This window comes from Acyrthosiphon pisum, chromosome X (genome assembly GCF_005508785.2).
Source record: "Acyrthosiphon pisum isolate AL4f chromosome X, pea_aphid_22Mar2018_4r6ur, whole genome shotgun sequence".
In the NCBI taxonomy this organism is placed as follows: Eukaryota; Metazoa; Arthropoda; class Insecta; order Hemiptera; family Aphididae; genus Acyrthosiphon; species Acyrthosiphon pisum.
This window is the reverse complement of record NC_042493.1, coordinates 73645455-73672675: the sequence shown is the minus strand read 5'-3', so window position 1 is coordinate 73672675 and position 27221 is coordinate 73645455. Positions and strand designations below refer to the sequence as shown.

Below are 27221 nucleotides of genomic sequence, written 5' to 3'. Positions count from 1 at the left end.
GAGATGTGTATATGTGGGTGGGTGTACTTATAATAATAATAAGAAATAATAACACGGTTCTTAAGCTGATAAGTAGTGTTGCTGTATACTGGTAAAAAGCGATAAATTGATGATAATATTAAATGCACAGCAACACAACAATATAAAATGATAATAATAATAAATACACAGACAGCCTTTAGCCAGACAAAATAGTATAATAATATGTATAAAAACTCACGGAGTTGTGGAGCACAGACTGGCCAGCTGGTCCTATATAGCTATAATAATGAACAGTACAATAATAAACAATAATAAAATTTTTTAATACACTTCACAATTCAAAATAATATTGTAAGGTATGTAAAATAACAGTCGCGGTTAGCGTGTCCGGACACAATATAATACAACGGCGTACACAGCCGAGTACGATAATACAATACCTACGTAATAATAATAATATTGTATAAGTGGCGATTCGCGCCCAATGACATAGGTAGTAAAAATATTATAAAGGGACGATTCGCGCCCACGACACAACAAAAATATCATAAAGAAGACGATTCGCGTCCAACGACAATAATTTTGGAAAACAATTTAATTATTAAAAACCGGCAATTCGCGTGCGGCAATATTCGTGGGTGTTTGTTTGACACCGTTTAGCGAACTGATTTGCATTCGGACGGCTGTGATATTAATTCACGCATCCCGCGACGAGCAGTCGACGACCGGTTTACATTAGTGTAGGTAATCTTCGTTTATATAATACACAAAACAAAATATACAAATAAACAATTTAATTATAATAATAACACGATACTGTGCTGTGTGTGTGTGTGTGTGTGTGTACCGTCGGCCGATGTGAGATATGCGTTATTGCCGTATAGTCGCGGCGGCGACAAGTATTATAATTTATGAAATGTACTTAATATTTTAGAATTTTATGACAAATAACAAAAATTAATAATAGTAAGAAAATATCATGTGATAATTTATATAATAAAAATGAATACAGATAATAATAATAATAATTTGATATAATAAGTACATGCGTATATTTACATATACGTGGCCACAGATACTCCACTTGGGTATAGCTCGCCAGTTCCTGGATGGGCGACCACCCTGGTTTTATGTTGTGACAAATTCTTGCCAAATATACGCGTGTTCTAACCAACCATACGTCTGTCCCCTTGCCATAGTCGAAAAACCTACTAAATAACCTTTGAGCTAATGACCATAGGTGTTGAAGCATTAACTCAATAAAAAAAAAAATATAATTTAAATCTATATTATTAAAAATCATTAAGTATGCAAAAACAAATATGTATTTGTTTGTTTTTAATCTGTAAACACACAGTAAAATATTATTCTAAAAAAATAATGTACAATGATATAGATGTAGATTTGTCACAAAATTATAAAGTATGGAGAAATAAACAAAATATGGAGAATCACAAAAATTATGAAGCGTAATACAATACAAAGATAACTTAATGCATAAAATATGTAGAAACGTTGATTGATACTACCTAATAGTTCGAAGAATATAATTTGAACAGTGCTCAAAGCTAGCAGGTAATGTAGACAAATAAAATAACTATATGTATATATTCATTAGTTAGTTGCATAATACGGTAAATCGGGCAATTCATCGCATAGTTAGTTAGTTGGTTGGGAATATAAAATGTAACCTAGCTGAGATCTAGTGAAACGTTGTGGGACCGTAAAGTACAGATGGCTTAGGAACTCGGGACAATCAATTATATTATAAACAACATTATATAAACAGTACAATTCAAATTTTATTCTACAACACTCAAGAGAATAAACCGATATAGGATAAATAAAATATGAACGACGTTAATAATTTATTATATGTGAGTTACGAATGGAAATATTTGATTATAGATTATTAGAATTAATAAGATCTTCTATTTTAGAAAACAATAAAAGCAAAGAGATGGATGATAGTTAATTATATTATAAGGGTCAGAACTTTTATGGATAAAGGAAACCAAACTAGTCTTCCAAAAATCAGGAAAAATACCAGAAAACAACGATTAATTAAATAGGTAATGTAGAGGGTTAGTAAGAACAAATTTACAATGTTGAAAAAATATATTTGGAATTAAGTTAGGGCCAATAGTTAGATTAATTTAACGAAGCCAAAGAGATGGTACATGAATTTAAAGAAATATGGAGATGTTGTATTTTGAATATGAGATTGAGCAGGAAAATGGAAAACAAATTTTTAAATGACATAAATACTAGACAAAATGATCAGCGAAGCAATTGTTTTAAAACTATCATCACTAGAAACATAATTTAGGAGAATAAAGTTGGGAAGTTTTTTAAATTTCTTACTTTTAATATAGCTCCAAAATGTATTTGAAGTATAAATGATAGAATTTTGAACAAAGGTTATGTTAGAAAAATAGTCACGTTGTAACGGGACATGTCTTTGACATAAGATGGTGACTTTAATCACACCACCCACCAAACAAACACACAGCCACGTATATATGAGACAACAGAGCGTGTCATTGATGGTTAGTAGATATCGTTCCGTATTTAAATACACATTACAATAGACAGAAATACGGAACGATATACTAATACGACGAGGGACAGAACACCATATAAGAGCCAAGCACAACGGAACGAATAACTTTCCTACCTTCGGATCAGAACTGTTGTAATATCCCAGATTATATTAAACCAGATGGCGCACTCCCTATTCGGCCATGTAATTTTTAAAAATTTAAAAAAAATCATAACCTACCTCAAATCAATACCACCACTGATAGAGAAAAAGAGTTTTTATGAGAAATTATTGAATATTAACTAAGCATCACGGATATTTAGCACTTTTTTAAATTCCTAACCTTTGTCATATTATTTGATACAATAATTATATTAAAGGTGTTATACCTACAGTAATTAACTCCAATCCAACATTAAAAAAACTGTTAGAAAAATTGATTGAGAATAAACAAACAAAATTTGAAACTCAAAATTTAGGAATAATTGCAAAAGACTTCAATCTAGAGAAATTCAATGGAAAAACAACAAACGCTAAGCAGTGGAATGAAAACTTTAACACAGAATGTGAACGTTTCCAAATCAAAGAAGATAAAAAGAAGATAGAAATATAAAAACATTTTTTGGAATGCTCCGGTTTAGAATGGTACGGCTGCATGTTAATAAAACTCACAGTGGAATCGAAATGGGACACATGGGAGAAAATGTTTTGTAATACATTTGCAAACAAAGGCTGTTCACCCATAAGATATGCTCTCGCCTTTAAATACCGAGTAGGTTCATTGCTTGAGTATGCTTTAAAAAAAGAAAAATTACTACTGGAAGTAAGAAAATCAATTGATACTGGGACACTTATAGACCTTATAGCATTTGGTTTACCAAATTATGTGGCTGATAAAATTGACAGAGAAATTTTACAAGGTACGGAAGATCTTTACAATGAACTAGGGAAATTTGAACATCTTGTTGGGAAGAACAAGTACGACAAAAAAAATACTATATATTCTGACACCAAATCCAAACAACAAACTGAAGAAAAAAAACCCTGCCGAATCTGTGTTAATGAGAAAAAAGTGAAACGGTACCACCCTGAGGAAAATTGCTGGTTTAAAGAGAGAAACCAATAATCAGTTTTAAAAACTGTGAATAACTCTGAATTATAAATTGAACTAAACGAGAAAAACCAAAAAAAACTAGAGGCGCCACCATTAATAAGAATCAAGTTACTATTAAATGACACTTTAAACATTTCAGGAGCTTATGATTCTGATTCAAATGTGTCATTAATTAATGCAAAATTATTAAAAATAAAAAAAAAAAAAACATAAAAATAACATACAAATTGTAATCTTGAAGACTATTAATGGTGAAAAGGAAACAAAAGGTATGGTAACACTTAAAATAAAAATTTACAATATAGAAAAACTTATGGATATATTTATAATAGATAATGAAAATTTTAACTATGATTTTTTCATTGGTCTGGATTGTATCAAAACCTTCAAATTAATACAAAATGAAGAATTAAAAATTATACAATTTAACAGCCAAGTACAAGACACAAACCACATAAACGAGTGTGAAATAAATTTCAATGAACATATAGACACAACCGGATTTGAAATGATTATAAACCATTTAGATTTACACCAACAATCAGAAATTGAAATGTTAATAGGAAAATATAAACCAGTTTTTGCCAAAGATAAGTATGATATTGGTACTTTAGGACATTATGAAGCTCATATTGACTTGATGGTGGATAAATACTGTTATAAACGTCCATACAAGTGCACAGACGAAGATAGAAAACAAATATAAGACCAAATATCAAAACTGTTAGAGAAAAAGTTGATTGAGGAATCGTATAGCCCATTCGCTGCCCCGGTAACTCTAGCATATAAAAAAGAAGATGAAAAAAAACAAGGTTATGCATAGATTTCAGAGAATTAAACAAAATTGTAATCCCTCAATCACAACCATTTCCATTGATAGAGGATCTAATGGTAAAATCGATAAACTGTAAATATTATTCTACTTTAGATATAAATTCAGCATTTTGGTCAATTCCTTTGAAAATTCAGGATAAATACAAAACTGCATTTGTAACACAACAAGGTCACTTCCAATGGACATGTCTTCCATTTGGATTGAAGACGGCGCCAGCCATCTTCCAAAGGATATTGAGCAACATTATAAGAAAATACAAACTTTCCAGTTTTACAGTGAATTTTATAGACGACGTATTAGTTTTTTCAAAAACTTTTGATGAACATATACTTCATCTATCAAGACTACTGGAGGCAATCCAAACAGAAGGTTTTAGACTAAAATTTTCGAAATGTACTTTTGCAAATAATTATGCAAAATATTTGGGTCACATAATAGAAAACAATTCAATCAGGCCTTTAAAAGATTATTTAACTGCTGTCAACAACTTTCCAGTTCCAGAAACAAAAAAAAATATACGTCAATTCCTGGGAAAAGTAAATTGTCATCACAAATTCATACCACACAGTGCAATAATCTTGAACCCATTACACAATCTATTGCGGAAAAACGTGAAATTCATATGGTCCACAGAATGTCAGGAAGCATTTAATAAAATAAAGGCACTGCTATGTACACATCCACTTCTAAATATTTTTGATCCTGAACTACCAATAAACATTTACACAGATGCTAGTATTAAAGGAGTGGGAGCGGTGTTGAAACAAGAAGATAGAAACGGGGACAGTAAGCCAGTGACATATTTTTCAAAAAAATTAACTGAACCACAAAAAAAGAAGAAGGCAATATACTTGGAATGTTTGGCCATAAAAGAATCTATAAAATATTGGCAGCACTGGCTTATGGGAAAAGAATTTATAGTATATTCAGATCATAAACCTCTAGAAAATATGAATATTAAGGCAAGGACTGATGAGGAACTAGGAGATTTGATGTACTATTTATCCCAATATAATTTCAAAATCAAATATAACCCAGGAAAATCAAATCAAGAAGCAGACTGTTTAAGCCGGAATCCAGTTTTAGAACCGTATGAAAATACTGATGATTTTTTAAAAGTGGTAAATTTAATAAAGTTAGAAGATATAAAAAATGATCAACACACAAATATAAATTTACAAAATGGAAAACTTAAATTAGAGAATTAAATTTATTATAAAAAGAATACAAGAAGGAAAAAGATTGTACTATCAGAACAACTTAGCAAAACTCTAATAAAAGATGTCCATGATACGTACTGCCACATTGGAAGAACCCAATTGATAAATAAAATAACACCATTCTACACAGCAAAAAATATGATACAAAACATTAAGCAAGTGTGTGATGAATGCAAAGTCTGTTTAAAAAACAAATCAAGGAGGAAGCCTAAATACGGTTCAATGTCACATTTAGGTCCAGCCACATACCCATATGAAATTATATCGATTGATACCATTGGAGGTTTTGAAGGATCAAGGTCAACAATAAAATATTTACACCTTCTGGTTGATCACTTCACAAGGTATGCTAGTATTTTCACATCAAAAAGCCAAAGCTCCAGTGACTTTATAAGACTTGTAAAAACTGGGATACAAGGTCACAATGTTGATATGCTTTTGACGGACCAATACCCGGGTATAAATTCCACAGAATTTAAACAATTTCTTAAGAATGAAAACATAAAAATGGTTTTCACGGCTGTGGACGCACCATTTTCAAACGGACTTAATGAAAGACTAAATCAAACTTTAGTCAACAAGATAAGATGTAGAATAAATGAAAATGATAATAAAACAGCATGGACTACTATTGCAAACAGGTGTGTAGAAAAATATAATGAAACGGAACACACTGTCACAAAGTTTGCTCCAAAATACCTTTTAGAAGGTGAAAACATAAATTTATTGCCATTTGAATTAAAGACAAGATGTACAAAAGAAGACCTGAAAAGAGATAGGAAAATAGCTCTAGAAAACACAATAAAATCACACAATTATAATAAAAAAACATTTGACTTGCATAGAGAGGACTATGAATTCAAAGTAGGAGACTGAGTCTATGTTGAAAATGGAAATCGACTAAATAGGAAAAAACTAGATGAATTAAGGATAGGACCATACAAAATACTGAAGAAGATCTCCAATTCAGTGTATGAAGTTGATACCGGATACAAGAAAGTAGAATCAAACCTCTATCACGTTACAAAACTGTCTCCAGTGCTTGATGGTAAATAAACAATTGATTGCATTAAAATTTACAATTGTTTCTCTCTAAGGGGGGAGATGTAAAGAAAATACCTATACTCTTTTCTTTAATAATCATATTTGCCGAGTGACAAACAAGTCCGCTAGATGTCGCTACGGATAAAGCTCTATCTTAGTAATAATATGCTGATATAAGATACAGCTGTTAATATTGGAGAAATCATAAATGTAAATAATATAAATTAAAAATCTTTGTACATATTATAAAAAAAACTAACAACTAACGATTATTTTTTTTATAGTTGTTAGTAAAATTATATGAGTAAGAGGCTTTTAATGTTATTTTCTTTTGTTTAATAGGTAAGAAATTCTTGTAAACATAAATAATAATTGTAATGTACTTTTTGTAATAAAATTCTTTTGTTTAATAGAGAAACATAATATTGGGTCTTGTCTCATCTCTACAAAGCACCAATATCATTATATATATATATATATATATATATATATATGCGTTTGTTTATCACCATAGTAACAAATAAAAAATAATAATATAAGAACTACGCTAACCGCTCAGAATCGTTTTTCATATACTATGGTTTATCATTATATTCAAATATAACACATCCATTACAACTACTTTACAGCAGATAGGTACCAACTTGTCCACCTTTTGAAGTAAAACTTCTTTCTTGAGGTGTGGGTGGAAAAATGAAACGACACGTTTTTTTATTTATTTAATTTGCTAGTCATGCACGGCGGCGGCAGCGTGCTCTTTATTTTTATTGCGTTGACTTTTCTTACTCTCTCCCTAATTCACTTATAATGTCACCGGCCTCAATACTTATGAAAGAAGCTTTATTTACCCAGGGCGTATCTGTGTAATGTTTTACATAAACATTATTTCCAACTGGTTTAACATTGTTCATACTTTAAATTGGTTATGAACCATATTTTAGATATTTTATTAAAAAATAAAAATTTTACTGTTATTAATTGTTGTTGTATTTAGCATATAAACTTCTTGTAAATATTAAACTGAACTTGTTTTTATGCGCATAGTGTATGCTAACATTTATTTTTATAGATGAACATTACAAACCAATAGTCGCAAAGCCTTGTGAATATGTGGCAGTATATTCTGGAATTTATAGAGGGATTTATAGAGCTAGGGTCTCCAATCAATGACCAATCATTCAAAAACTGTCAAAAACTAGTTGTGAAAAAAAGTATTCTGATAGTATTCGAATACTTTTTAAAGTATTCGAATATGTATTCTGAATATAATTTTTAAGAACTATTCGAATACGTCTTCTGAATACTTTAATTCTCATTTATTCGAATATGTATTCCGAATACAAAATAAAAGTATTCTTTACAAGACTGCTACTGATACACCATTTTAAAAGTTAATAGTTTTGTTATAGTTGTACCAATACCAAAATCAACTTTATTTTTTAAAATGGTAACTACTATATTTTTTAATGGCTTCCGGTAAAGCTTTTTGTTCTAAAAACTTTGGTAGTTAAATCATCAATTTTGGTTCGCTAGTTTATTAACTATGGTTCTCTAAAGCTTAGTAAAATATATGTATTAATACTTTTAATTGAAATAATTGGAATAGGTTTAACTTACAAGAGCTAAATAATTTTTTCTTATAACTACCTTTTTATCAACTTCACTTTTATTTTCTTCAAAAAGATGGGCAAGTGGATGTCGCTCTGCTGTACAGTAGATTACAAGCGGGTCATTGTATAATATGGATGGTATTAAATTTGAATTCAATGATATAATATCATTGTATAAGAAAAATGATTCTGAGCGGAGACGGTATGTCATGTCTAGGTATAAGACATAATATTATATACCTACCTACTTATCTACGGTAGGTATTAAAAAAAAAAATTACCTATAATAGGTAGGTAATATACCTATAATAGGCACAGCATATGAATTTTTAATATTTTTCAACTGCTATTGTAACAATATATCAAGAACCTTGTATTAATTTTTTACACTTTTTGGCCCAACAGATAAAACTTTATTGATATTTATAGAAAAAAAAATTGAAAACTGACAATGTCCGTAAACAGCTCAAAAAGAGTCAAATTATTTTCAAAATACTATCGTTTATAGAAAATGCTAATATAAACATTAAGTTAAATTTTCAAGTATCTACAGTCATTCGTTTTTTAATAACAACAAAATAAGAAAATCGTTATATGATAAATCGAGTGAATATCAAGTGTTGAAAAAACATGAATTTCAAACGCTCATAAAAATTTAATTTGACATGCTTGTAGATATTTTTTTTTTTGAAAAAGGTAGACAAATTTATGAGGAATCTTGTAATATATTTTCAAATCTTAGATTTAAAAACAAAATTTTTCATGAATTTCTTACTCAAAATAATTTTCAAATTTTCGTCATTTATACGTATTTTGTCAATATTTGAACTTTAGATGCTTATAAAAAATAATTGTGGCTATGGTTTTTTAATATTTTTCATCTGCCTTTTAAACAATATAATAGGAACCTTCTATTAAAATTTCAAGCTTTTTTTAACCAACAAATAACATTTAATTGATATTTATAGAAAAAAAACTAAAAAAAGTGGAAACTGAAAATGTCCGAAAAGAGATCAAAATAAATCAAAATATTTGGAAAATGTTATGGTGTATAGAAAGTGCTGATATAAACATTCAGTCGAAATTTCATGTACGTACGGTCATATGTTTAAAAGTTACACCACAAACAAAATCAATTTTCTCGAAAACAGATTTAGCGTAAAAATTACCGTTTTTCCTTAATTTTTCTTTTGTTTTCACAGCCCTTTTGAAAACTACTGGGAAATTTTTACTTTTAACCCCCCAAAGTACCAACTAGATTCACTTTCCTATCAGAAAAGATACTGTTCTAATCTAAGCATAATTTTATATTTACTGTCCTAAAAGGTGATGACAGACACAAAAAAAAACACATCATTGTAAAATCAATACATTCATCGTTTCACTCAGAAATGTCTACAAGAAAGTCAAATTCAATTTTTATGAGCGTTTGAAATTCATATTTTTACAACATTTGATATTCACTCGATTTCTCATGTGACGATTTTCTTATTTTATTGTAATTAAAAAACGAATGACTGTAGATATTTGAAAATTTCACTGAATGTTAATATTTTCATTTTCTATACCTACACCACAAAATTTTGAAGTTTATAGTTTTTTTTTCTATAAATATCAATAAAATTGATTGTTGGATAAAAAAGTGTGAAAATTTAATGGATGATATATTATTTTAATAGCAGTTGAAAAATATTTTAAAAAAAATAGGCACAATTTTTTTTTATAAGCATTTGAAGTTCAAATTTTGACAAAATGTATCAAATTTAAAATTGAATAATTATTGTGTACCTAGTTAAAAATTTATAAAATGTTCAACTTTTATATCTAAGTATTTAAAATTTAAAACAAGATTACACGTAAGTAGTTAATTCTATTACCAAAAAATCTAAAAAAATACATATGCACAGTTTATTTTTATAGTCATTTTAAGTTAAAATTTGGACGAAATTACATATTAAAAAACCTAGAATAACTATTTTAGTTATTTTGTTGTTAAGACAATTGGTGAGTGTCATTACTGGATGACTTCTCACATCAAGTATAGCCTGTTTTATTAATTAGTCTAATTGTAATTGTAAGAGATTAGGAATTAAGATTAATTTATATGTATACTTTTGTCACATAAGCCTATTGTGCCCCAATAGTACAGATTGTTTATTTCAAATAAAGAAAAAAAAAAGTTATTTTGTTGTGATTGTATAATATTATTAGTGGGTACTTGAAACTTCTAAAGTATACCTACTATTATATATCTATGATAGTATCACGGTTTGTTGTTGATGTATAACGCGTTATAAGTACCTAATGGATATTGTGATATGATTAATTTGAGATTTATTATAGATAGGTTACTATTATAGGTCAATATTTTTTTAATACCATTGATAAGTATATAATATTATGTTTTATATCTAGACTAACATACCATCTCCGCTCAGATTCGTTTTTCTTATACAATGATATTGTATCATTGAATTCAAATTTAATACCACCCATCATACAGTGACCCACTTGTAACCTACTGTACAGCTGAGCGACATCCACTTATCCGCATTTTTTATTCTACTTTTTTATTATGTTAATTAAATTGTATTTGTTGGTTCAAAAAGCTTGGCAATTTAATACAAGGCTCCTAAAATATTGTTACAAAGATATTTGGAAAATATTAAAAATCCATGATTAACAATTATTTTATAAGCATTTAAAATTAAAATGTTGACAAAACATGTAAAATCACGAAAATGGGCAAATTATTTTGAGTTAGATATTCTTGAACATTTTTTTATAAATCTTATAAAAAATGTAAAAATGTATGAATGTAAATATGTTTAAAATGTATTACAAGATTCCCCATAAGTTTGTCTGCCTTTATAAAAAAATCTCAAAATTAAATTTTATGTGCGTCTGAAGTTCAAATTTTTGTAGGTACAGGTAATTTTCTTATTTTGTTGCAAATCGAAAACTAATAACCTTATACATTTGAAATTTACGCCATATGTTTGTTTTATCAATTTCTATAACAAAATTTCAAAATTCTTTGACTAGTTTTGAACTGTTTACAGACATTTTCAATTTTCATTTTTTTGTAATTTTATAATATTGATTCAACTTACAGACTGTTCGGCTACCATATAAAAAACAAGTAATATCTATATATAAATATTATATAAAATATCCTAGACTGACTAACTGTCTGCGCTCCAGCTTTATGTCCCTTGAAAAACAATGTGTGTCCCATGAATGTCAAATATGTCAAATATTAATGTGTAAGGTAAGTGTTATAACATAAAAGAGGGGGGATTTTTGGTGTTACAACCCACATAGATTTTATTTAGCTTTAGAAATCTGTCAAAGCCCAAAGGTAACAGTTAAATTAATAAGTGTGTCCCCTGAAATGAAATGTATTTTAGGCTTGCATGCAGTGCGCTCAGAATCATTTTTCTTATACAACAATATTATATCATTGAATTCAAATTTAATACCATCTATTACAGTGACCCACTTGTACTGTACAGCAGAGTGACGTTCACTTACCCACTTTTTTTAAAAATTGTTATAGTTATTAATTATTATATTGTCCTAAATGTAATAATAACATATTCATTTTTTATTACACCTAGTTATTAATTTTATTTTAGTAGGTAGGTATATTACCTAATACCTATGCTACATATTATTACCTATATGGTCAATATATTCAGTAGGTATTTTAATGGTTTTTTATCTTTAGAAGAATGATACGTACCTATTTAAAACTTAAATGTACACAGTTTTACTAATTGTTCAATATAATGTATATTTTGTAAAGGAAATTCATAGATAGCCATTTGAAAATTGCATTTATAGTATAGCAACACTGCAACAGTACCTAGTTTACAAAAATTGTTTCCTTATAGATGTAACGTACCTACTATTGTAAAAACCAAGGTTTTTGTAATTTGGTACTTTATTACATTTAGGACAAAATAATAACAGTATAAAATATTGAGGGGCCTCACTACCACGTCTTTTTTTTGTCAAAAACTACTGTCTCTAATTCCAATGATGCGTGCCGACAATTATCACGATTTTTTATTCTGAAAAAATATTAGGATTGTCCGTAATATATACAAGGGAACGGTCGAGCTACATTTTTAATTTTTGTAATTTAAAATGCAATAAAAATTGTAAAAAATTCAAAAAAATTCAGAATTTCCAACTTAAATATTTAATCAACTAAATACAATTTTAAAAATGTACCTCGACCGATGCCTCATAGATGTTGTGGAAAAAAAGAATATTTTGTCAGAATGCAAATCGAGTTAATCGTTGCGACGTATTGTTGGAATTTGAATCGTGTGTTTGAGTGAAATAAACATTTTTTTCATGATCACAATATTACATACTGACATGTGTGTGCGAGTGGATGTGAGAGCCCTCCGTACCGCTACAATTGACCCGCATGGACGCCTCACACACTATAATAATCATTTACGACTAACCCATAGATCTCGGGTGGCGACAACGAGATTAGAAATTGCCTAAATGATTCTTCTTAAATCAATGCGATGGCGAGGCCCCTTAAAACAAATATTTTTTTATAATATTATCAAGGATAGACGATAATTTACGTTATTACGTAAAAATATTACATCAAGGTCGGTTGATTAGCAACACTGCAACAGTACCTAGCTTACAAAAATTGTTTCCTTAACGCACTATTATAAAAACCAAGGTTTTTGTAATTTGGTAGGTACTTAATTACATTTAAGACAATATAATAACTGTATTAAATATTAAACAAATATTTTTTATAATATTATTAAGGACTAACTGATCCCGTGCACTTCGTTTCCCGGCAACCAATAATTATTATTATAATAGCTTCAAAACCTATGGCAACCATTTAAAAACAAAAATTTCCATCGGAAATCTCAAAATTCCTGTTTGAGCACCTCCCGGGGTTGGTTCTCTCCCTTTTTAAATTAGCCTATCTTCTGCTCAGAGGTATAATCTATCTATATACAAATAAATATATATAAATAAATATCTGATCCCGTTCACTTCGTTGCCCATTAAAATTGCCAACTCTATATGAATAATAATTCTACAAATCATCATGGCAACCATTTATATACAAAACATTTTATCGGAAATTTCAAAATAATATATAATTGGTTGCCATGGTAATATGGAGACACACACTGACACACATACATTCATTTTTATATATATTAAGGATAGACGGTAATAAATTGTCGTATCCCGTAGAAACTATGGCAAGAGAATATATTATGACCAGGCAGTGTAATATTTTACCACAGATACTATGTGTGTTTGTGAACTGTATATGTATTTTACTCATTTTTTGTTGACATTTGAAAAAAAGAGATAGATTTTATTATTTTATATTGCATGTAAATCTTGTAAAAAATAAATTGTTTGTCGACAATATTATGTTAGTAATACAAAAAGGTACAGATAATATGGAGCATAATAGCGTTTTAGTATTTTATTTACAATTTTTAACTACAGGACACAGTAACGATGCACAATGGAAATTATCACCGACGACTCAGTTGTCAAGACTCTAGAACATATGCTAATTTATTAAAAAAAAATTTACCATTATAGTAGACCTGTACCAGTAGTCTGTGATATAGTAATTAATTCTGTCAATTAGGTATACTGTGTAATCATAATTTTATTGTTGACATAAAAATTGATATGTAAAATATTTTAACAAGACATTATCATTCGCTTAATATATACATATCTAGAAAACTTATCACTTGACTGTTGTTTGCATAAAATGGTCATCATTAATGCTTTAATGATGTGCCAAAAAAATATAACTGCTTAAGTTGCATTCCTAATGAAATACAATAATTATTGTGAACATATCCCACGAAATAATGGTTTATAATTTGACATCTAATTTTTAAACTTGTAACTGAAAATGTATTCTTGAGTATACTTCAAAGATCAAAATAATAGAAATTTCCCCTTACTTATTTGTTACCTATTAGTTATAAGTAAAGCTTAATTTTGTATGTACAAGTTTCATATTATATTTGTATATACACCGCTGTGGTGATTGGCTATTGGTGAAATAAAAACTTTGTGGTATTGTACCTAATGTTTATCCATTATTTAATCAGTAATGTCTGTCCTTCTGAATATTATAAAATATATATTTAAATCAATGATACTGCGAGTATTTAAGTAGTTACACTTAATTCCAGCTTTACTAGAAAAATTGGTGATCATCAGTCATAACCATCAAAAACAAACATTTTTTAAATTTCAAATAATACCAATTAATTAAAAATTATTTATGATAAATAACAAGTATAAAAATTGTATAGTTGTGCACTTGCGCCTTGCCTATAATATTCTAAAATCAAACAATTCATTTTTAATCTAAACAATGAACCTCATTCATTTTAGAATTTAAAACAAATAAATTATAGTCTGTACATGAAATATTATTTATTGTAAAAAATGCATCATATTATTTATTTTGGTTCAAAAATAATGACTTCATTATATCATTCAAACTCTCTATTGCCACTTGAGCGTGTAGTTTGATAGTTTCGTCTTTGTTGCACTGATATTGGTTCTTGAGCATACGGTAGATATCTTTTATATTGTCTGGCAAAATCTGTGAACATTGAATTAGGTTAGTACTTAATACACACCTAAGTTAATTTTTCAAAATTTTTTCAGTTAAGGTTTAAACATTATGAGTATCAATATTGTGTAGAAAAACAAAATATATTTCATATTTGTATTCAAAAGAATGAAAGGGGAAACATCTTTTATCCAGAGGATGACAAATTATGGTAAGTATATAGTCACATGATGGTATGTAGACGGTACATTAGTACAGAAGATAAATAAATAAATAAATGTATTTATTAATGTTTGTGTTGGCTATAATATTAGTTTAAATTTTGTATAGGATATTATTACTATTATTTCTAAACCTTATTAGTTATTAGTTATTACTGTTATCCCACACTATAGAAAATATGTAACCATGCCTATATTAAATCATACATATGTAAATATGTAAATATATGTTGACATACATCTTGTATTACATTAAGTACAATCTCACATACTGTGACGAATTTCTAATTTTTGTAGTTTTTTTTATTTTTTTATTATTTTGAAATTTCGACCATATATTTTCTGTCATTAGTGGTACATTACTAACCTATACTGAATAAACATTAGTGATAAGCAAAAAATAATTAAATTCTAATAAATATTATGTAATTCATTAACAATTCAACAAAATACAAAATACAGTCATCACCTAATAATTTGAACCTCAATAATTCTAAAAACTCCATAAATCGAACTCAATTCTTGATCCCCTGAGAAAGCCTCTAGAATTAGAAGAAAATACATGTATTTCGGTCCCATCGATTATTCGACTGTGGTTTTTTGACTTTAATCGTATATTTTTACCAAAATAAACCTCTGCAATAGTGCAAAAGGTAGACTTGATGAGATTGAATAAAACATAGTCAGTCTGAATATGGGTTCCGTACAGTACTATGTTTGTTGCTGTCCGGTAAAAATAAAGTGATTGCGGCAGCTGAAGCTGGTGAAAAAATCTTCTTACATTGACTTATTTATTTTAATATCACATATAGTAATATATATTATTAAATGTAAAATAAATTTATGATAAATTAAATAATAAATACAATGTACGTATGTAATAAAATGATCATTACCGAACACTCAGCAAATCAAAAACCTCTATAAATCAACTTTTTAGCTTGGTCTCCTGAATTTCAAATTATTGAGCAAAAACTGTTATATACATTTTATTTATTTTTACAATAATAATAGTTATTATAATTTTGTGAACTCACTTTGAGTAGTTCTGAATCTCCTCCTTGAATGATCATTTGTAATAATAAAACAGCTGCTCTACGGGGTTCAATCTCTGGATCAAATCGCAGTACATAATCCACACATTTAAGTATTTCTTCAACAATTGGTCCAAGATTATAACGCAAAATTCGACAAATGTCAGCGAGATTGGAAAGACTCGATGCTCTCACTAAATGGTCATTGTCTCTGACGCCAGCCATAAAAGTGTTGAGTAATCGGTTTTTATACAAAGGAATAGTCTCATCTAGAATGTTAAATCATTATAGTTTTAACTTTTAATTTGAACAATATATAATTAATTTACATCCAAGTGTTCATACATACTTAGTGATTTTACAGTTTTCATCAAAACTTCACCAATTTTTAATCTAGTTTCCAGTGAACGGTTGTAATTTATTGGCATGCTGTACTCTTCACAAAGTATTGGGAGAATATCATTTGGATAATACGAACATAATGAAGACAATGTGAATATGGCACTTAAATACAAATATGAATCAGTGTTCTTCAAATTCTCCTAAATACAATATACAATTTTAGAATAAAAACGCTGATACTAATCTTATACAGCTAATATATACCTGAATCACGATTAATATTGCTGTTTTCTTCACAAGAACCATTTTATCTCCGGATTCTATCATTTTTTTTAACTCCATTAATGCATGTGATCTACAAGGTAATAATGGGTCTCTGGTATCAAATAACACATCATCAATTGTACGTTGAATACCCACTGGTTGTTTTGAGCTAATGCTATGAATCTGTTTAATTTTTTCTAGTGTTTCTAGAATCAAATCTTTAAATGTGGCATCCTTTACAATCTCCAAAATCTTTGTGAGGTAATCAATGATACAGTCAAATTGACAAATTTTATTGGTGTTTTCTAATACGCATCCAAGTACCATCAATGCGATGGAGAGAACTTCGACATCAATTACATTATTTTCACTTATAACTTTTAGTATTGACTTAATGAAATTTAAAACTATTTCTGGGTCAGTTGATATTGATTTTTGTACATCATCTTTTTCAATCAAGTGATGAATAGCTTTAACAATGAATAGTTTTTCCATTATAGAATAGTCATTTGATGATACATCTGTATACATATCAAGAAACGTTATAAATATTGTTTTCATTAATTTTGAGTCTGCACGCTTGTCTATTAAATCTAAAATCAAATCAACTTGATTTTCTAAATTTAACTGGTGTTCTTTTTCAACGTATTTTATTTGTATATTTCCACTATCATCATCATATCTTACAGAAATTTGGTATTGAGAAAATATTATCAGTTTTAAATGATTTTTACAATCAGAAAAATTAATAAATATTAAGAAAACTAAATCTTCTAGTTTAGATTTTAAATAATATACACCATTAGCAACAGCCGTATAAACATTGTATATAGTTGCAGCAACATTTGTCAATAATTTTGGATTTAAAGACCAAATTTCATTCCTGAACAAATAAAAAAGGGAATGTAAATCTTCAATACATCTTGAAAATATAATACTTTTATCATTTTGAATTTTATTTATTTTCATTAATTGTTCAATTGGGATTATATATAATGATAGAAAATCCTTATAATTTTCTATTGACATTAAATGAATGCAAAAAACAGCAATGCTCCGAAATTGAAGTTGATGAAAATTTGTGTTTGATCTTAATAACTCCAATATCTAAAATATTTTAATACAATATAATATTAGAATAAGATACTACAGAAATAAAATGTATTATTATTATCATTGTTATTAAACATATAACAAAAAATTCTGACATGTAAAGTATAGGTTAGGTTAAAATACATTCAAATGTCCCAAGTACTGTCACAAAAGTATAATATATGACTTAGTTTGAACTGTTATTTACCTGAGGTACAATATAATCAGAATACTTCGTTTTTGATTTTATGTAATAATTATGGATTAAATTTGACCATTCTTGAAGACCATGCTGATTAAAGTTTTGTGATGTTTCAGAAATTAAATCACACGCAACTCTTAAAAATGTTTGAATTCCATTGGATTGTATCAACAAATCTGAAAATAATTCTCCAAGCCCAAGCTTTATATGTTTTTGGCAATTCTGTAAATAACAATTAGAACACGGATTTATACACATTAAAAACCAATCAAATATGCACTAAGAAATCTTAAATATGCTCTAAAATGTTGAAATATGCATGAAAAATAAAAAATAAAAAAATATGTTTTTCTTATATGACAATATAGATATATATAGTAAATATTTCAAAAATGTATAAAATATCACATCAAAATATGCAGTTAAAATTGTAAAATAAGCCCTTAAAATAGAGAAAAATGAGCAAATTTCAAAATATACAAAAATATGCAAATTCAATTTTTAAACAAAAAACAACAGTTTTAGTTACTTTTTGGAATTCAAAAATATTATTGAGGGTAATTGAAATTTTTACATATATTTATATATTTTACATACAAAATAATATTTTCAAAACATTTACATTAACTTAGTTATTGCATATTTATACCACAAACCTATTTACAATGTTTTACAGTAAGGAAGCATTAACTTAAAGTTATTTACAATAATAGGTAAATAATATATACCTATATTATAATAATTAAATATTAATATAGCAAATATAATGTAAAGTTAGGTTAAATTGTTGATGTCTAAAATATTATTTTTTATTCTTTTAATAATACATACCTTATGACCAAGAACAAATATTATTTCTCGGATAAATAAAGGATCTCTATTTATCAAAATTAGGTTTTTGAGAATATTTTTAAATTGTATCTGTTCGTTTATCAATTGCTCATACTTTAATTCATCTATAGCGCTATCTGTTGCAATTCTTGTACCGGGTTTTGCAATGGGTAACAAACATAATTGACATACTCCCGCTAATAAAACATTTGTATGTTTCACTAATATAAGTCTTTTTAATGTAGGCTCTTTTATCAGATCAAAAAACGAATTCACATTAAATTTTAGTTCTTCATATGTCTGAAATAAACAATAAATAAACTGTGTATAAATAATAATTTTCATCTAATGGTAGTTTAAGCATAGGTACCTATTTAAAATCAATTACAATAAAAAAATATATCTTTTATTCTTTATACTTCTATCTAAAATTATTTCAACCTAGCAAAAGTGAAAAATGTATATTGAAAGACACTTTTTAAATTGATATTTTCATGAAATAGAAACAGGGTTTTCACACTTTGAAAATATTTTATAAATAAAATTATAATTTTTAATGAAATGAAAAAATTGTCCGTAATGTTCATTCACATAGTGAAATATAACATTTACCATATACAATTATTATTATTATTTATTTAAAGTATACATGACTGCTATTTATTTATGACATATTATTACCATACAAGATTAATTTATGCACATATTATAGTTGCCCTATTTATTTAAACACCAGTTAAGTTATACAGAGTATTATAAAATTATTTTAGTATTTAAGAGGGTGTCACACCCACATGTCTATACAAATATAGCAAATTTGAACAGCTTTCTTCATACTCAAAACAAAAATGTTGTTGAAAATGTTATTAGTGTGGTTTTGTTATCTAAACCTAAGCTTTAAGTTGTAACACTTAAATCATAATATAACTAGTTCATTTTTTTTTTATAAAAAAATATTTAGGGGTTTAAGAATATTAAGAGAATATTTTCCTGTACTTTTATTGCACAAAATTATCTTATTTAACCATTTATTACACCGTAAAAAATCTAGTCTCAAGTTATTAGCTATAATATTAGAGTGACTTGACCTATATTAAATTTTAAAATAAAGAATATTATCTGTGTTCTTTTGTTTTTTTTTTTACGATTATGTATATATAAAATATTAAAATTTTAAAAACCTCATAACTCGATTAAAAATTCAAATATAGTAGAACCTCGATGATCTGTCTTTCTTGATTAATCGCCACTACTTATGTGTTTCTTTGTATTGACGAGTCAGAAATGGTCACATGGTATGGTCAAATAAAAAAATTTAACAGATTTTTTAATTGTAAATAAATATATTAGTACATAATATATTCTCGTTTAACCATCTTTTCGATTATCCGTGAAGGCTCAGATAATCGAGGTTCTATTGTATACTAAAAAAAAACTAACAAGAGAATATTCATACCATTAAGTTTGATAATAGCATTGATTAATAAATGTAATATTATACTGTGTATAATCAATAATTATAAGTAATTTTACTCTAATATTAATTAATGTAACAATTAAAAATTGTAACTGCTGAATGTAAATTCCCGTATGTTATGCTTTGGTAAAAGTAAGACAAATTAACGGGTCCGAAATTCTCTTAGCTATTAATTCATATTAAATCTACATAGACAAATGTAAATACATCTTATGTGTATAAAAGCGTAAAAGCATAAAATCTAAGTAGGTATATAGTAATATGTTTTTATTTTAAAATTAGGAGAATTAGTTACGACAATTTGTTATCTTTTATCCTTTTTTAAACCTAAATATATTTTTCATTTAAAATGATTTAAAATATTAAATATTAGTGTGTAGAACTTACCATACTCATATTTAAATAGATACAACTTAAAATTTTATATTTATAAAATCTGGTATGGTATTAAACATAAAATGAATAAATAATAATAATAATTGTGTGTGGTAAATATTTTATTTCACTAAGTGAATGACCACACTGTGAAAAAATTACATGGTGTCAAATTGCAGATAATACCATTTCATGAAAAGATTGATAGAATATTTTTAATTGTTTAATTGTAATTAATAATAATACATTTATAAATATATATTTTTAAATATTGTGATGGTTATAGTATTAAGGCTGGGATTTCGATACACTTTGCATTGTTTTCCAAACATAGAAATGCGATGCTCGTTTTATACATACACTTTTCACGTATTTTTGAATCAGAATAAGAAGTGTCTTTTGTATTTTATCAAAATTTTAAATTTGAAGGCTATTTTTTTATTTCATAAAGCATTTTAGAATTTTTGCGGCATTTTCTTCATTTTTTGAATCTACAGTTTGAATTTGAAATTTTATTTTAAGTTTTTTACAAGCTTTTACACAATTTTTATATAAATTGAACAAACTATAACTATAAACAGATAGATAAATATATAATCTAAACCTATGGAAAAAAAAAACAATAATTTATGGAAATAATTGTATTTTCAGATTAAAGAAGTCCAAAGCGATCAGTTCTATACGTAAAACTTTTTTACAATCATTTTAAATGTATATTGTCATTTAAACCAAAATTCTATCAGAATTTATATCGGAATTATTATATTTATTGGTGCATTTTTTAATGCATTCTTTGAGTTTTTAGGGCATTTAAATCTCAGCTTTAGTGATAATGGTTTATGAAAAAAATTAAAAGTGTTTATCACTAATAAATAAATATATTAGGTAGGTGCATAGTAGTATTTGTAGACTATTCAATTTGTTACTTTGTAATTCAAATACATATCACATAAATTATATTAAATAGTTGTCATTACTCTATCAGGTGAAATTTTTTCGGTGGTTTGTTCATATTTTTGGTTCTTCTCAAATGATTTCCATATACTTGGTATAAGACATGGAATAAAACCATGAGTGACGACAGAATGTATGCAATTTGATACTGTAGCACAATGAATAACACTTAAAATTATATCAGTAGAATCATCAGAATGCTTTAACAGACATTCTTTTAAACAAGACAATAGTTCAATTGTCTTCTTAACATAAGAAAATCTGAAAATAATAATATCTCAACATATTATAATAAATTTAAATTTAAATTTAAATAAATACATTACCGAAGACTTTGATTTTTGTATTCATTGAAATGTTCAGATGCATTAAGATCCAAAATCCTTTTTAAGTTGTCACCATAAAATGTTTTACCTAAAATATTTACAGACCATAAATAAAAATAACATAACAATCATATTTATCAATACATTAATTATATATTAATTCAAGGATGGGCAAGTTGATGATTTTTTTTAACTTAATTAAGTTAAGTTAATCTGTACCAGTTAATTTGTTTATACAACACTAGGTACCGTACTTAATTTTTTTCCAACCCAAAACTAAATTATAGACTATACTATTTATACTTTGTATAGTATTTCCATATAAGTTAGATTCAATTATTCAAATGATATACATTTTTAAGTTTAAACAATTCACGGTAAATATTTTTTTTACATGAAAATGAAATGGACTGAAATAGTGAAATATAATTAAATTAAAAACAAAATGAATTAACTTAACTTACTTCTTCAAATGAAAAATTAATTTGTTAATTAAAAAAGAAATTTAGTAAATGTACGGTTAAGTTAATAAAAAGCCAAAAGTTACTACTTAAGTTAAAAAGTTAAAATAAAATTAACTTTTTAACTTAGCTTTAACATTTTCACTCGTTAATGCCCAGCCTTGTATATTATACCTAATACTTTATAATTTACATTCTTACAGCAAGAAAGTAGGTATATAAAGAAATTATTACATAATGAATCTATTTATTGTAAATAGCTGTAAGGTTGGGCATTAACAAGTTAATATATTTGTTTCTATGTTATTCAGTAACTTGTGAGTTAATTAATTTTAATCGTGAAACCACAGATTTAAAAATATATTCCATTTTGTAAATATTAATTTTACAAAAATAAATAAATAATAATTCGAAATATTAAATATAATAATTGATAATTGATAAATAATAATTTATTATAATAGTGCATAATATTACATATTCACAGAATATATTATATACCTATAATTTTTACAGTAATGTTATAAGGGTAACTTCATAATTAATGAATGAAAAAAATAAATATTTACTCAGTACTTACCCCATACAAGTTTGTATACTTATTAGTCATTAGACATTGCTAGGGCTGGGAATGTAATGCTCTATAAAACCTTAAAAAATGCCCTTAAAAAAATGAAGAAAATGATGTTAAAATCAACAATTGTCAAAAAATGCAAAAAAAAAAAGTTCTTATTCTCATTTAAAAGTACATGTTACGGATTTGTGACCAGGTGAGCATCATAAGCAACCTTTGAAAAAAAATGAAAAGTGCTTCAAAATCCCAGTCCTTATTACTTACCTATTTATCGTAATTATTTTTAATTTTTATTACTTATTATATTATATTTTTATTAATTCATGATATTACAGCGATAACTATTAGGCCTAACTAATTGGTGGATTTAATGCAGACATGTAGTAGTATAGTTCATCGCATTTACCATCTATAGTCTGTCCAGCAAGAGACGCGCTGTTTCTGCGCATGTAGACTGACGACCGAGCGAGCGCCGAGGCCCAATTTCCCCCTCTCTCGGCCTGCCGAAGACGGCCGATCGGTCCGTACAGCCGGTCGTCGGAACGCGCCGTCGGTCGGTGGGCCATCCTGGTGGGTGCACACATGGCTGGGTACGCGCGGGAATGCGCGAAAACGGACCAATTTTGGTAGACGCGCGGCGCGTTCTCTCGCTGGACAGACTAGATTTAACAATCTATTTAACAACACTGTGGGACGCATGTTAATTTAAATTTTTTAATAAGCCAACGGATATTTCCGGGCCGTAATAAGCAATAAACAAAGTTTGAAATTCTCTTACAAAGACTATGTAGGTACAACATGTATATTTAAAGATTTTAATTATAGTCATAAAAAAAATAGTCTATTGACTATGTACTTGTCGTTGAAAATTATTTTTCACAATTTTGTTTTTATTTTGCTTTCTGTAAGTTCTTTAACCAATTAATACTATTCTTATACCTATTGAATTTGATTATTATAATAATTAGTATGGTTGTGAATTTTGGACCATTACGTACTTAAACAAATACATAACAATAATTTAATTACTTTGATGGATTTAGTCACTTATTAAAGTATAAGTACCTAGAGTAATTTATTTTAATACATACATTATTTTATTGAATTACTATATTATTTGTTAGCTTTGAAGAGAGGTAGTTATAGCCTTATAAAATATAGGCATGTACAATGATAGTAATTATTTAATAGTATTAAATAATAATAACAAAACCCTTCTGATTCTATCATCGTTCTCGACTAAATAAAATACGTATGTTCTTAAAAAAGATGTTGATTTGTATAGTAGTTTTCTACTAAATATAATATGGTTTAAAAGGGAGTAATAGTAAAACTATGTTTTTAATTTACACAAACAATTGCAATTCAAGTAATAACATCATACTTTATAAATAATTTTATAGATAACATTTTAAAATCTATTTATTTAAAACTGTTTATTATTATTTAGATTTTTAATAAAGTTATAAATTATTTTAATATTTTAACTAATTACAACACTGTTGCATTTCATAGTTTTATAATTTTTAAATGATTGGTAAACTGACTCCTCTAACCACCATAGTGTAGCATACCCCTCTGAACCATTAAAATCTAATATAAAATTAAGTAGATTCAAAACTATTTATTTATTTTGATATAATTTTAAGTTATTAATTAGGGATTTATCACATTGGTTTTGTAATTTCACTAACATATTAAACTAGCTGCATATTTACTGACGTATATGATATTATTATTAAGGGGATTCGATACCATGATTTTCTGTTTTTTTCTAATGCACACGCGTCATACGATTTGAGACTAGTTCTTTGCCAAACATACCAATTAATCTAATGAAGCGATAAGAATTCTAAAAATAGATTTGAATTTTTCGTCAAGTCTACTTGAAATTGACTTTCCCAAATTTTTGATTTTAGATTCTGAGCAGAGCGAAGAAGCTATTGTTTTTATAATGGTGTTTATTTTTATTTTTATTTTTTTATTTTTATATCCTGTATACAAAATTTCTTCCAGAAGGAGTGCTTCGATTTCAACATATAGTACCTTATCTTTTAGCAAATTGGATCAATATGGTACTTTAGAGAGGTCATTTTTCGATTTTCTCAATAGTTATTCAATGCCACGGGAAAAACCACCGAAAAATTATGAAAAAACGTTAAAAATGGGATTTTAATTTTTAACGGTTTGTTTATCACCATAGAAACGATTAAACAATTATGATATTATAATATTAATTCAACATACATGATAAAATAAATAATAACATTATAAAATATCCAGACTGACAAATCGTCTCCGCTCAGAATCGTTTTTCTTATACAATAATATTTTATCATTGAGTTCAAGTCTAATACAACCAATTATACAATTACCCACTTGTAACCACTGTACAGCAGAGCAACATCTACTTACCTGCTTTTTTTGATTTTATTTTCTTCATAAATTAAAATACGACAATATTTAAATACTAATTTTTAATATGACATTTTTAAGAATTTGGGGGATAATATCAACCATGTGGAAAAGTCAATTTCAAGTAGACTAGACGACAAATTCAAATCTGTTTTCAGAATTCTTATCGCTTCAATAGATCGATTGGAATATTTGGCAAAAAATCTTTTACAAATTATCAGTTACCTAAAACCAAAAGTTATTACCAAAAGTATAACCAAAACCGCGAAAACTACTTGTTTATAATATATAGTAACCGGTTACATTTGGATAAGCGCGAAAACACGCCTAATATTGCCCACTACGTTGTGAAACTTTGATAGCATATTATTAAAAAAAAAATTGATATCTCAAAAGATAACATCAGAAATTTAAAAATTAAAACGTTAAAATATTGATCATAACTAGCTGTAACTAATATTTAATTTTGAGTTTTATCATTAATACTACAGAAGTCTTCCATAAAATAAAAAGTTAAATTGTCATTAAACAGTAAAAAATTATCATAGTTACCCCTGTAATATAGGTAATTTAAATTTTACTAATTAGGTATGTTAATAAATAAAAAAAATAGATATTAATTAGGTATGTTATTAATTATTATGTATTTATTATACGTGGATACCTAGCTATAGAGATAAAATTCAAAATACATTTTTGATAGGTACTTATTTTCACAACTTATAAATATTTATTAATTTTAGTTGCACACCTAATAAGTAGGTAATTACTAATTATAACACAACTAAATACAGATAAATAATACAAATTTACCTAACACAGTGACTGATATAGTACCATCACCAACTTCACCATCTTGAACCATTGACATGTCAACCAATATTTTAGCGGCTGGGTTATCAACTCCAATATTTTTTAATATTGTCGCGCCGTCATCAGTCACTTCAACTTTAGAATCCATACTACCACGACCTCCAGAAATTAGTATCTTGTCCATGCCTTTTAGACCAAGTGTGCTTTTGACCAAATCACCAATGGCAATAGCACCGATGAAACTAGACAGACGCGCATTTTCCCCTCGGTCTTCGACGAAAAGCCGACGAAAAATCAGTACAAACCGTAAATTTCAAAATTCTGAAAATTAATGTACGCACTACGCTGTCGTCTTGGTATTCTGTGCGTGCTTATCGTTTATTACTGATAAAAATTACGATTGTGTTATCATATTATCATTATCAAATACATAGATTTATACAACAACTAGATAGCCGTCTTAATACTACAGTTGTGACCAATATGTTGAAATCGGCCGCCATCTATAAAGCAGGCAATGTTTACATTTATTTTACATTTATTTATATATATATATATTTATCTATACATATATACTATGATAATATTATTTTGTAGACATTGCCTGCTTTGTAAATGGCGGCCGACTTCCATGACAAGAAGGAGACGGCTATCTAGTTTGTTGTATATAATATCTATGATCAAATATCAATAAACAGCCCGCCGTTTCGTGAGTTCAGAGCTAAAGAGCTTTTGTAACTTACGTCTTACGACCGTTCTAAAGTAAATTAAGCTACAGAAGTTACGTTTTTCAATTGCATTATTCTTATAAATTACCTTAACAACTGTAGAACGAAATAGTAAGAGTACTATTCGTAGATTACATCCTCAAGCAACATTT

At 27.3% G+C, this 27221-nt stretch overlaps 1 protein-coding gene across 1 annotated transcript; it reads right to left on the bottom strand.

Moving 5' to 3' along the window:
• Window positions 1-14793: 14793 nt before the first annotated feature.
• LOC100168926 lies at window positions 14794-26720 on the bottom strand. The gene is made up of 9 exons (XM_008184901.2): window positions 26342-26720; window positions 22079-22166; window positions 21776-22013; window positions 18947-19246; window positions 18122-18337; window positions 16822-17928; window positions 16565-16757; window positions 16219-16484; window positions 14794-14990 (listed from the first exon to the last, which is right to left on the bottom strand). Exons 1-9 carry the CDS (start codon window positions 26523-26525, stop codon window positions 14841-14843), a joined length of 2742 nt encoding a protein of 913 aa, XP_008183123.1. The 5' UTR covers window positions 26526-26720; the 3' UTR covers window positions 14794-14840.
• Window positions 26721-27221: the final 501 nt, after the last annotated feature.